At 37.5% G+C, this 13,111-nt stretch overlaps 1 protein-coding gene across 16 annotated transcripts in view; it reads right to left on the reverse strand.

Moving 5' to 3' along the window:
* Positions 1-13,111, reverse strand: part of RIMBP2 (RIMS binding protein 2) — a 758,298-nt gene that overhangs the window by 255,456 nt on the left and 489,731 nt on the right. For 12 of the 16 annotated variants that reach the window (XM_040347437.1, XM_040347432.1, XM_040347423.1 and 9 more), the window contains 2 exons: positions 8,291-8,311; positions 1,560-1,764 (listed from right to left, as the gene is read on the reverse strand). In XM_040347437.1, coding sequence (XP_040203371.1) covers positions 1,560-1,764; positions 8,291-8,311 — 226 coding nt within the window. The remainder of the gene's footprint in view (positions 1-1,559; positions 1,765-8,290; positions 8,312-13,111) is intronic. The other 4 variants (XM_040347489.1, XM_040347429.1, XM_040347492.1 and 1 more) reach the window with 1 other exon arrangement.

Raw genomic sequence — 13,111 nt, forward strand, 5'->3', positions numbered from 1 at the left:
ACACGTCAGCTCAGTTTTTTAGATCAGTTTTTTTTTCATCAGTTGATCCGTTTTTCCATCAGTTTTTCGTCCGTTTTTCGTCCGTTTTTCCATCAGTTTTTCCATCAGTTTTTCCATCAGTTTTTCCATCAGTTTTTCCATCCGTTTTTTCATCCGTTTTTTTTTTTTTTTTTTTGGGGGGGGCTTTTTACATATTTTGATGAAAAACGGATGTTAGCGGATCGGATGGTAAACGGATCATCCGCTAACGTCCGTTTTTCGTCCGTTCCGTTTTTTTGACGGAAGAAAAATAGGGTTTTCTTCCGTCCAAAAAAACGGAACTTAACGCAGACGAATGCTAATGGACGTTAGCGGATGCTCATCCGCTAACGGACGTTAACCCATAGGGAAGCATTGCGGTCCGTTAACGGACGTCCAAAAAACGGACGAACGGAACGGACGTGTGAAAGAGCCCTTAGACTTCTGTAAGCAGTTCAACAAGGGGAATACAGACCTGGGCATTTTATACCTAAGCACAATATGACCTTTGTTGTGGGGGTCATATTTAGAGGGTGAGAGTGTGCGTAAGGGAAAATCATGTGTTTGTGGACACATTTCCTCACTGGATATAGTGTTGGTAGACTTTTTCAGGGACTTGCACTTTGTATTTAATGACTTTATTTGCACTTTTCTATTGCAATTTTATTTTTAATGATATAGTTTGGTCCATTTAGTCCATAGTGAACACTTAGATATATGATTGATTGCATGAAACTTATTGGAGTTTATTATTTATGTATTGTATATGTTCCTGCTTAGTTTGTGGGGTGATTTTTCACTACTTTTCTTGTAGGTTAGGTTTTATTCATTTGTGTGCAGAATTGTTTTTTACAGTTCTTATTTTTACTGTAGCATGTAGTATTCAGCATTTAACATCTATTGCATTTTGTTGGTAGTGTTATACCAGGACTTGATTTAAAGCGGAGTTCCGGCCACAATTTCACTTTTTAAATATAAATACCCCTGTAATACACAAGCTTAATGTATTCTAGTAAAGTTAGTCTGAAAACTAAGGTCCGTTTTGTTAGGTTGTTACAGCATTTAGACACTTTATAAAATAGAAATTGACTGGGGCCATCTTAAGTGTGGGCATCATGAAGCCAGACTGTATGACTTCCTGGATTTCAGCCTTGCAGATCTTGCACATGCTCAGTGCTGCACAAGCAGTGTCAGATCAGGTTTCAGCACCTGTGCTGTCCAAGTCACATGATTCTTTGAGACTGGGGAGTGCACAGACTCCGGGAAAGTTACACCCACTACATTCCCAGGAGTCTGTGCGGTGTAGGTTAGGAAGCATTAAGCACCTAGGTGCAGGAAGTGGGAAGATTAACTATTCTGCCTAGCAACAACACTTTGAAGGCATCTAAAAAAAAAAAAAATTTCGTAAAGGACTAATGACATTTTTTTAAAACTACTGATGTAATGTTATATTTATGGGTGGAACTCCACTTTAACATGATATATACAGTATACACCATTCATTTTTATATTTCAGTTATCCAACATTTGTTCAAACTCACCTTTTCCAAGAGTAGTGGTTATTCCATTTATTAAATGGGTGAGAGTCTTATTGGGGGAAATCGGTGCATCAAAATTATACAGAGCGTTACTGCTAAACAAGTCAATTTTTCCAGTTTGCTGACGAAACTTTTCCAGCTCTCGGGAAAGGAGATTGAATTGTTCACTCTGAATCCGACATTTCTCTTCTAGCTCTCGAACCTTGGCCTACAAAAAGGAGCAACTAATTGAACAGAATACTGAATTGCCATTAATAATTGTGCACCATAGCAATGGTTTAGAAACAGGAAATGCACTGATTTTGTGGATTAAACCAGTATGGATACAAATGCTGTTTATTGATTACCCTGGAACCAGTGACACCGTAAATAGACTTATTAATCATCAAACAACAAATGCCTAATAAAAAATAAAATAAAATAAAAAATAGAGCAAGATTCATGGTCAAATTGCAATAATACCAAAACAATCAATCAGAATTCAGTTCACTACCATCAGATCAGTGCAAGAAGATTTCTCAGTGTCTGGTTTGGTTTATTGCAGTGTGTACAACATTTCCATGCCTTATTAACTGCTTAAGGTCTGCCCTATAGTAGTTTTACTGCTACAGGGCAGGACCTCTTCCTGGTAGGGGGCACGTGTGTGCAATGTTGGCGGCAGGAGCCCAGCAGCCGGTACCATGGGCTCGATATCCACCGGCGCCTGCTGATTATCCAGCAGAGACAGAACGGGAAGGCATGGATCGTATGTCTCTGCAAAGCAGGGACTAAAATCTATGTCTTCCTCTAGTAAAAGCACCTCCCACAGTGTAGAAAAACACAGGCTAAGAACACAGTTTACCCTTTGATCGCCCCTGATGTTAACCCCTTCCCAGCCAGTGATATTAGTACAGTGACAGTGCATATTTTTTTAGCACTGATTACTGTATTACTGTCACTGGTCCCCAAAAAGTGTCAAAAGTGTCAGTTAGTGTCAGAATGTCCACTGCAATATCGCAGTCATGCTATAAGTCGATGATTGCCGCCATTACTAGTAAATAAATAAATAAAAATATCCCATAGTTTGTAGACGCTATAACTTTTGCAAAAACCAATCAATATATGATTATTGGGATTTTTTTTACCAAAAAAAAAAAAGGAATACATATTGGCCTAAATTTATAAAGACATTTTATTTTTTCACATTTTTTTTATTTGATATGTTTTGTATCAGAAAGGTAAAACAATTTTTTTTTTTCAAAATAGTTGGTCTTTTTTTATTTATAGTGCAAAGACTGAAAAAAAAATGCAGAGGTGATCAAATACCACCAAAAGAATGTTCTATTTGTGGGGCAAAAAAGGACATCAGTTTTATTTGGTAAGTAATGCAGTGCCGTATCGCAACAAATGGCCTGGTCATGAAGGGGGGTAAACCTTATGGAGGTCAAGTGGTTAAATAAGCATGTTGAGAAGATATACAAAATGTACCATCTTTTCAGCATTTTTCTAAACATGAAGGAAATGCTGAAAACCCCACATTAAGCAAAATCTGTCAGAGTCTCTAAAGATTTAAAACATTCAATTCCCTGCAACAGAAGACAGAGTGTACTCAATTCTTCTCCATTCCAGTGCTGCAACCTCTGAAAACATTTGTCACCTCTGTGTCTCCTGCATTCTGTTTTCTCCACTGACCCCATGGCACTACCGAGTTCTGCAGTGGCAATGGTTTGGAGGAAGAAACCAGCCCAGAGGTGCAAAAGCATTCAACACTCCAGGATGTGTTCAATGCTAAAGAGGCTTTTAGAGGATGAAACAGAGGACAGGTAGGAGAAACCAGCTGGAGAGGTGAGTATATTCTGTCTTCTACTGCAGAAACCAGATGGCTTTAAATCTTTAGAGACCCTAAATAGGTCTCTTCAAGGAGCAAAGCATATGAAGAAACAGATTTAATGGGAGTGTCTCTAGAGGGTTTAAATCTTACATTATGAACCATTAGGAGCCATTTTATTTTATATTGATATATTTAGAATGGTTACATTTGATTTTAACAGATAGATGAGTTTCTAATATATTACTTTGTATTGCTGTAATAAATAGAAATGAGACTGAACAGTAATAACTATAGTCATAGATTAAACAAGGTAATCACTCAAAAGCACTGGTTACAAAATACTTTCTAAACACTGTAGTTAAGCACACACATCTACAACCTCTCAGAAATACAGTGAGTAATGCTTGAATTCAGGTCACCACCACACAAATCTACTTTTTACTAACTTTAGCTATGTCTGTTGAGATCTGCATAATGTCCACCAATGTTTAAAAAAGCAGCCTTAAAAAAAAATAATAATAATAATAATAATAATAATAAATATATAAATATATATATTCCTGCTAATGAGCCCAAACTTTTGAGAAAAAAAATTAGTTTTAATCGACGATGCACTAAAATGTCTAGAAAACATACCCACATCTACTAGATAATATGATCATTGAGACAGAAACTTTTGTGGCTCTTTATGGAGCCACAAAAGGGTGGTCCAACTTGCCATGGAAAGGCAGTCCAGATGATAATGTTCCCAACAACAGAGACATTCAATTAATCACTATGCTGACATCAGAAAAATGACAGTCACAAATAAATACCTTTATTCAATATAATAAACCCTCTAGAAAAAAAAATCTACTTTATGTAACTCTACATTAAATGGAGGTTTGAGTGTCACAATTTGTTTTATATCTACAACATTTTTGCAACAACTTGCAAGAAGCCATTATTCCTACTAATACTATCAAAAGCTGCTAAACCCATATGATGTAAAGGCTTTTATTTGGGTTGCTTCACCTAAGCCATTTAATAGCTCTGCAGTAGCACTGAAAAGAGACTCTATCACTTTCTCCATTGAAGGCAAAGTGACAGTCTCCTAACCCACCTATAATCAACTTCACAGTGCTCATCCACTGCTTCTTTCCTCATGGTAGAAACCATGAATAACCAGGTGTTTCTAAGTATAAGGTAGTAGGTTCCCTCTTCCCACGATATATATTGGCTTATTGGCCAATGATCAGATCCTAACACTGTCACATGATGGAATGGGTGACATCATCAATCCTGTGAAAACTCCAACACCATATGATATGGAGCTAACACAGGGTAGTTTGTGGTGGCTGTGACAGTGGAAGGAACAGTTTGGGAGTGCTACATAGGTGGATCAAGGACTGTGTTTTAAAGAGACCCAGTTACTTTGCACTGAATAGGTAAAGTCACAAAGTCTCTTTAAGACCTGTTAAATGGTGCTTGCGGCATGTTTAACCACTTCCCGACTGCGGCATGCCGATGTACGACGTCAGAACGACACAGATGCGCAAAAGGGCATACCCGTCCATCCGTTCGCGATCTGGGCCTAGCGGGCATGCACGCCTGTCACGCGCCACAGGAACGTGCCCATGGGTCCCGCAGACTCGATGTCCGAGGCCCGCGATCTCGACGAGGATATATATTGGCCTAAACTGAGAAAGTAACTTTTTATTTATATATTTTTGGGGGATATTTATTATAGCAAAAAGTAAAAATATTGCTTTCTTTTCAAAATTGTCAGTATTTTTTTGTTTATAGCGCAAAAAATAAAAAATGCAGAGTTCATCAAATACTGTACCACCAATAGAAAGTGATGCAGTGCTGAATCGCAAAAAATTCTCTGGTCATTAAGGGGGTAAAATCTGAAGCTGAAGTGGTTAAATTATGTATGTTAATACTGACTACGTAAGAGGCCACTTTGGCATGCTGGAAGTACATGTAAATGCAACCCTTTTTTAGTCTGAAGCCTCGTACACACGGGCAAGAATCTCGCCAGGAAAAAAAACGTTTTTCCTGATGAGATTCTTGGCAAGAATCTCTTGCCGCCCGGGTTCTTTTGAAAGGCAAGAACGCGGTGACGTCATCACGTATGACGAGCATGCGCTTGTCACATTAGATGCCGTCGCCGCCATCTTGCGTCACCCTACCTATGCCGTGGAAGCTACTGCACATGCGTCAAAGTCATTTTGAGCATGCGTAGGTTTCCACGGCGACAGGTAAGTATACAGGCGCTCAGGTTTCTCGTCGGGAAACAGGCCGACAAGAATCTCGATGAGAAAATAGAAAGGGAGGATCTGTATTTTTCTCGTCGAGATTCTGGGCAAATTTCCAGACAAGAAACCTAAAAGCCTCTTACACATGCTCGGTTTACTCGGCAAGAAAGCTCTGCCAGCAGTTTTCATGCTAGTTCTTTCCGAGAAAACCGAGCATGTGTACGGGGCTTCAGATAGAATGGGGAAAGGTTAGACCCTCTGTCAAGTTTTTAGTGCTGTCCTGTTGTCACCCTTCTGTTTGTCCTGGCAATTGTTGTCACTAAGGTGGAAAGTGAGGGAAAATCCAAAATCATCACAGCATGAAGTTAGAGTAAATCATCCAATGGAGACAAACCTTCAGATTACAAATAGGAATCCTCTCCATTTCCTGTTGTGGCTTTAGGACAGAAAGTTAGGGGAAGTCTCCCAAATGGGCCAAATTAAGGCCAGCCATAGACTGTTTGAATCTCGGGCAGTTCCTGCTGGACCGCCCAAGATTCGAACTGTGTTTGTGCAGGCTGAATGTACCAAGTTGATAGATTCGATCAACTTGGGTACAACCAGCCTACCGGATTCACTTGCGAATAGGGACTGTCTTCTCGGCAGGAGGGATTTCCCTGTCAGCACTGTCTGTAAGGGGGAATCATGCAAATTTCTTTCCTGCAACCACAGGTTGCAGGAAATAAATTCAAACTGCCTATGGCCTGCCTAAGAGTGTTTTTAATTGTCAATTTCTCTATCCCAAACACTTGAGGAAAAAGGACCAGAACTTAGCCTTACTATAAAGTAGTTGCAACCATCATAAAATGAACTATAAACAGTTTTCTTTAGCATAAAAAACTACCATTGTTTATTGGCCACCTATACTTTTAACCATGGCCTCATTGGTGGATTAAAAATAAATGCACCTTCATTAATATTTTTAATTACATTTATAGTGCATACATATGTATCACAGTAGTGATACAGGGAGTGGATTAGGGAATATTTTCAGATTTATTTAATATAAACTTTTGTAGGTTTAAAAATGTGTTTGCTGGGCTAGAAGAATGTATAGAATAAAGTTTTCAAATTGGTAGCTGTGAAATCTGTCTTTACAGACTGTATAAACCGTTGACAAGGTGATACATTACACCTGTTCACCTACTACAATCCACAAGTTTTACCAAGAGGCAAAATCAAATATATATTTCTGGACTGTTACATAGCTACATCATTTTGGAGTGAAGGTTAGATCTCAAACAGACCAAATAAACCCTAGCCACATTATGCTGCTACCGGTAAACAGCTATACATTCACCTTAATGATTGCATATTTATGGTGATCTAAATTCAAGAGTACATTACATAAAGGTTGTTGAACCATTCTTATATACCTTTTTTAATGTCTTAATTATATAAGGGATTAGGACCTTGTGCTAGTATAAAGACAAACAGAGCCAGAATAAAAGAAAATGAGATAGGAACATGTATTGCAATCATGTTTTGACATTATCGAAAACATTTTGTATGGCCAAACTAAGCAGGCCATTTTATCAAGCCATTTCAACTTGCTACTATAGAATTTGCAAGAAAGACTGAGACTACGAGTGCTTTTTGGGCTAGAAATTTAATCCCTGTGTACTGCCCAACATGTCTTGCTAGTTTTGTACTATATGGTGTAAGTATAAAATGAATGAAACTGCCCTATGCCTGCACAAGTTCTAGAAATAGTGACTAGTTATCAAAATAAATACATCTAATGGGGTTGTCTTATGAACATTAATGAAAATGAGACATTGGGCTTTATTTATTTAAAAAAATAAATGGAGCAAAGAAAAAAAAAGCTACAGATATTGACTACTGGTAAATGTAGCTATAATCCAGGAAAATTAAAAATATACAAATGACTGGCTGTTGTTCTCAACAGTGATATTTTATTTTCTCTTTTTTCTATTTATATGTATATATATATTTTAATTAGACTGTCATGTCCAATGACTGAGACCAGAAAATGTGTTCTCAATTTATATGTTGTAAGCAGTACCATAGCAACAACTGTTGCTTTTTATTTAAATAATACAATTACTAAAACAGATCTCACCATTATCTGTTTTCAGATAAATGTAACATGCAGTAGATGCGTTTCATAGTTTATAATTAAAGACCATGCAAAGAGCATGCCCAGTGTCAGTTGTTAGTATTAATGGCACAAACCTGTTATATTGGGTCAACTTGAAAGACTGGGATTATGTACCAGCTATAGTACTACTGGCTCTGTAAGTTCATAAAAGAGAAAATGGTGCAGTTAGTGGGAGCCATTTAATGCCATGGCTGGCATAAAAGGCACTTGAACATGGATATGGAAGAGAAAAGTCTATAGGTCACATGATAGGGCTCATTTATAAAAATGCTGCTCATTCCAACTAACCAATCAGGTCACAACTGTCATTTTCTGGTTCAGATTTGAAATGGAAGCAAAGTTCTTATAATTTTCAGTGCTCCGCTTTTATACATAAGCCCCAAAATGTGTTCTTAGCCAGAGCCATTTCTAAGGCTACATTTACTTAGCATGCCTATAAGAATGATTCAACAACAGGGTACATGCACAGGGAGGGGGTGGGGCAGATGGCAAAGGCAGAGCCACAAATACACATTTCAAATACCTGCATGCTGTCCAATGTGTTCTGGGTGAAAGGCAAAGCAATAAGTCCAGACAAAACACAATATAAAAAATAAAATAAAACTCCAGCAAATCAACAAACAGTTTTGAGCCAAAAACAAAGAAAATAATTATCACAATTATCACCTTCATATAGCATGCACAACACACTGCTGTACGTCACAAAATGGACGAGAGTCTGATAATGCCAGCATAAGTAATTCTATCAAAAATATATATATTTAATTAACACGTTGAGGTATTTTATAGTTCAATAATTATCACTGTTTTAAATGTTTCCATTTCTTAGACAAAAATTAAAATTTGGAGCTATTTCACTGACTCATAATACTTTGTTTGCCATATTTTTGTTATGTGACCATGTGCTGTAGTAAAAGCTATCTTTATTACAAAAATTAGCTAGTAGGCAAACATGTATTATTTTATGTAATATTTATACAGTGCCTTGAAAAAGTATTCATACTCCTTGAAATATTCCACATTTTGCTGTGTTACAACCAAAAATGTAAATGTATTTTATTTGGATTTCATTTGATAGACCAACACAATGTGGCACATAATTGAGAAGTGGAAGGAAAATGATAAATGGTTTTAAACTTTTTTTTACAAATAAATGTGAAAAGTGTGGTGTGCATTTGTATTCAGCCCCCCTGAGTCAATACTTTGTAGAACCACCTTTCACTGCAATTACAGCTGGAAGTCTTTTTGGGGATGTCTCTACCAGCTTTGCACATCTAGAGAGTGACATTTTTGCTCATTATTCTTTGCAAAATAGCTCAAGCTCTGTCAGATCGGATGGAGAGCGTCTGTGAACAGGACTATCCAAGTCTTGCCACAGATTGTCAATTGGATTTAGGTCTGGACTGTGACTGGGCCATTCCAGCACATGAATATGCTTTGATCTAAACCATTCCATTGTAGCTCTGGCTGTATGTTTAGAGTCATTACCATGCTGGAAGGTGAACCTCCACTCCAGTCTCAAGCCTTTTGCAGACTCTAACAGGTTTTCTTCTAAGATTGCCCTGTATTTGGCTCCATGCATCTTTTCATCAACTCTGACTATCTTCCCTGTCCCTGCTGAAGAACAACATGCCCACAACATGATGCTGCCACCACCATGTTTCACAGTGGGGCTGGTGTGTTCAGAGTATTGTGCAGTGTTTGTTTTCTGCCAGCAATAGGAAAAGAAATGCTGCTTCAGGTGAGTGATGGAACCAGGTAGGCTGGGGAATGGACTCCTCCCAGGAGTGCTAGCTTTGGCTCACCGGCCGTGCAATTTGGATAAAAGGAATTGGTGGCAGCACACCAAAGTAGTGATGAATCTCTTTATTGTAAAATCCAAAACAAGAATAACACCACAGGATAGGCAAACAGGTACAGGTAGATGTGTTTCACAGAGAGATGCTGACATCCCTTAAATAGGGCTCCCCCTCGTGTAAAACACAGGTGAGGATGATGTCAGCAGAACATCTAAAATCACTCTCAGCTGTGCACCTTATTAGAACAATGGGATCACATGAAGTCAGTCAGAACTTTGGTTACTACATGCAGAGAGCAACAACGACATACACAGACATCATAGCCAGTCAAACGAAGGAAAAGGGAACGTGGGAGGGACCAAAAGAAAACAATCTATGTCTAAATAAACATCCCATTAAGGTCCCTATCTGGTCCTATAAACACTCTATATGAATTACAAAAATAAGGACACATCTGATAAAGGCAAACAATTATTGAATAAAATGCTAAATGCATAGAATTAAATTATATTGTTGAAAGCCACAAACAAAACGTGTCAACATAAAATTGTTATAAAAGAAAAAAGGAAAAATATTTGTGGACAAGGAAACAAACATAGAAAAAATGTAAAAAAACACACAGATAGTACGTCTCAATTACTAATTATCATAAATTAATTTGTAACCAATGTGTGTATTGAAACAAACCTTGTCTGAATGGACAAGTGTACATATCAAAATATGAAAATAAATGTTGATTTAATATACTTTCATCTAATTTAATTTAATTCAAATAAAATTTGATTTGAAAACTAAATAGAAACAGAGCTACCATGAAACATAATGTCCACATAGAAGCATGCATAAGGGTAGGAATATGGACCAATATATAAAATAAATGCGTGAAAATGCATAAGGAGGGCATAAAGCTGCATGGGAAATGCATGAAGAATTGCATAAAAAAAATGGCATGAAAAAAGTTTTCTGTCAAACACATAGCGTTTTCCTTTTAGGCCCAAAAGTTCAATTTTGGTCTCCTCTGACCAGAGCACCCTCTTCCTCATGTTTTCTGTGTCATTCACATGGCTTCTCGCTAACTGCAAATGTGACTTCCTATGGCTTTCTTAGAACAATAGCTTTATTCTTGCCACTCTTCCATAAAGCCCGGACTATTAGTTTGCCCTGTGGACAGATTCTTCCACCTGAGCTGTGGAACTCTGCAGCTCCTCCAGAATTACCATGGGCCTCTTGGCTACTTCTCTGATTAATGCTCTCCTTGTCCAGACTGTCAGTTTAGGTGGACAGCCAAGTCTTGGTAGGTTTGCAGTTGTGCCATACTCTCTACATTTTTGGATGATGGAATTAATTTTTTTATAACCTAACCCTGCCTCTAACTTCATAACTTTATCCCTGACCCATCTGGTGTGTTCCTTGGCTGTTTGTTCACTAAGGTTCTCTAACGAACCTCTGAGGGCTTCACAGAACATACTGAAATTCACACAATTTCACTGAATAAGATATCCTGTTCTAATTTCTTTATAGCCTGAGCTGGTAATTGGGGATAATTTATTTCTGACAGATACAGTGTCTTTACTAATTAGGTGACTTCTGAAGGCAATTGGTTACACTAGATTTTAGTTAGGGGTATCAACCTAAAGGGGGCTGAATACAAATGCACGCCACACTTTTCAGATATATATTTGTAAAAAAGTTTGAAAACCATTTTTCATTTTCCTTCCACTTCACAATTTTTTGCCACTTTGTGTTGGTCTATCAGATAGAATCCCAATAAAATACATTTACGTTTTTGGTGGAAACATCACAAAATGTGGAAAATTTCAAGGGGTATGAATACTTTTAAAGGCACGGTATATACATACATACATACATACATACATACACATGAAGGCTGGTAAATAATTAAATGTAATATGTAAATGCTGGCTCATCCAGTTTTCACACAATTTCAGTCACTGAAAACCAGATTATAGGCTCTTTAAACCATTGAACACCACAGACTAGAGATCAGCGAAACTGTTAAAATGTATTTAAGGTTAACATGTATTTAAGGTTAAATCAGATTTGGTTAATTTCATGGAATGTTTAAAAGCATAGATTTGTGGTATTTGTTACTTTCTTGATTTAAAGAGAAACAATGTTGTGCATTAGCCTAGTGCTACAAGTATGCTAACAGGGGAAGTACTGTATATTTTTAGGCTGGAGAGAAAGATTTCCCACATTTGTTGCTTTGGCTGGTGAAATGAGGGTTCATTTTTGCAGGAGGTTGACCAAGGGAGGGGGACCATCTGAAGGGCAGACTTTCAGCCAAAACTTTGAGGAAGCAGGGTGATCCTACTGGCCTTTCATCACATCTCTGCAGTCCTCTGAGTAGAATGGCCCACAAAGATTAGATACAAATATCTATACAAAGATGGCACATTATCACTTCTTTGGATGTTTAGTGATTTCTAGGTCAACTCTCTCAAGTACCCTGGAGTCTTTCAATGGAATAGCTGATGGGATAACAGAGTGAAAATGCAGTCCCATGGAATAGAAGGAAGGAATTGATGGAATAGAAGCAGCGATGAATCACTTAAGATTGTGGGACTAATCACAGTTATATTGTTGTAGTTCATAAATATTCTCCTTTGGACATTTATAGAGATATATGTACAGATTGGTATTTTGTCTGCAGAGGTTTAGGACAGCACAGTGGATTAATTATTACATGAGTGACAAATAACCAATTTATGTTTTTTTGATGAACAGCAGCAGTCTTGCACAAAACAATACTAGAAGTATAGCGGACATTTATTTAAAAAATTGTTTGGTGCACAAGCTCTTAGTTGGGACATTATTATTATTTTGGTTTATATTTGAGTGACAGTGCTGTGTGTAAGATAATACATTACATAGAACCTTGGCTCTATGCACAGTTCTGGGGTTCGAGCACTTTGGCATCACTTGTGAAAGATGTGCAGGGGTACTCGCACACAGTACAGATGTTTGAACATCAGACGTTCCTGGCAGAAAAACACGAGGATGGGCTGTACAGCACTTGTGCATTTGTGCATATTTGCACATATCCAAGTGTACACAGGCTTAAAAATTCTTTGTGTGTGGCATAAACTTGTATTTTTGTGTATACCCACAACATTTTTTTTTTGTTAACTGATCTATATGCAGCGCATGTTTAGGGGCATGTGTGTACAGGCACATTGAAAACAAAAGTCTGCATTTAACATAGGTATAAAAAACAATGGCTGAATGTCTAAAAATGCTGCATTATCAGACAGCTGTTTTCTAGGGACCCAAATCTGTCTGCACGAGCATGGAGTTGCTATGATAGAACAGACAGGAGTATCAATCATTGTGTCCGCCTCAAATGTAACCTTCAACTGTAATCAAGTATTTTTATTTTATTTAATTTTTGGGATGATGTGAGACCCCACTAGATTATTTTTTTACCTATATTAGAACTGAATAATACATACTGTATTTAATTCAATTCTCTTTTTCTTGACCTCAACTTCTGTGCATAAGATCCAAATAAGCCCTGAAGTAGT

Source organism: Rana temporaria, chromosome 1 (assembly GCF_905171775.1).
Source record: "Rana temporaria chromosome 1, aRanTem1.1, whole genome shotgun sequence".
NCBI lineage: Eukaryota > Metazoa > Chordata > Amphibia > Anura > Ranidae > Rana > Rana temporaria.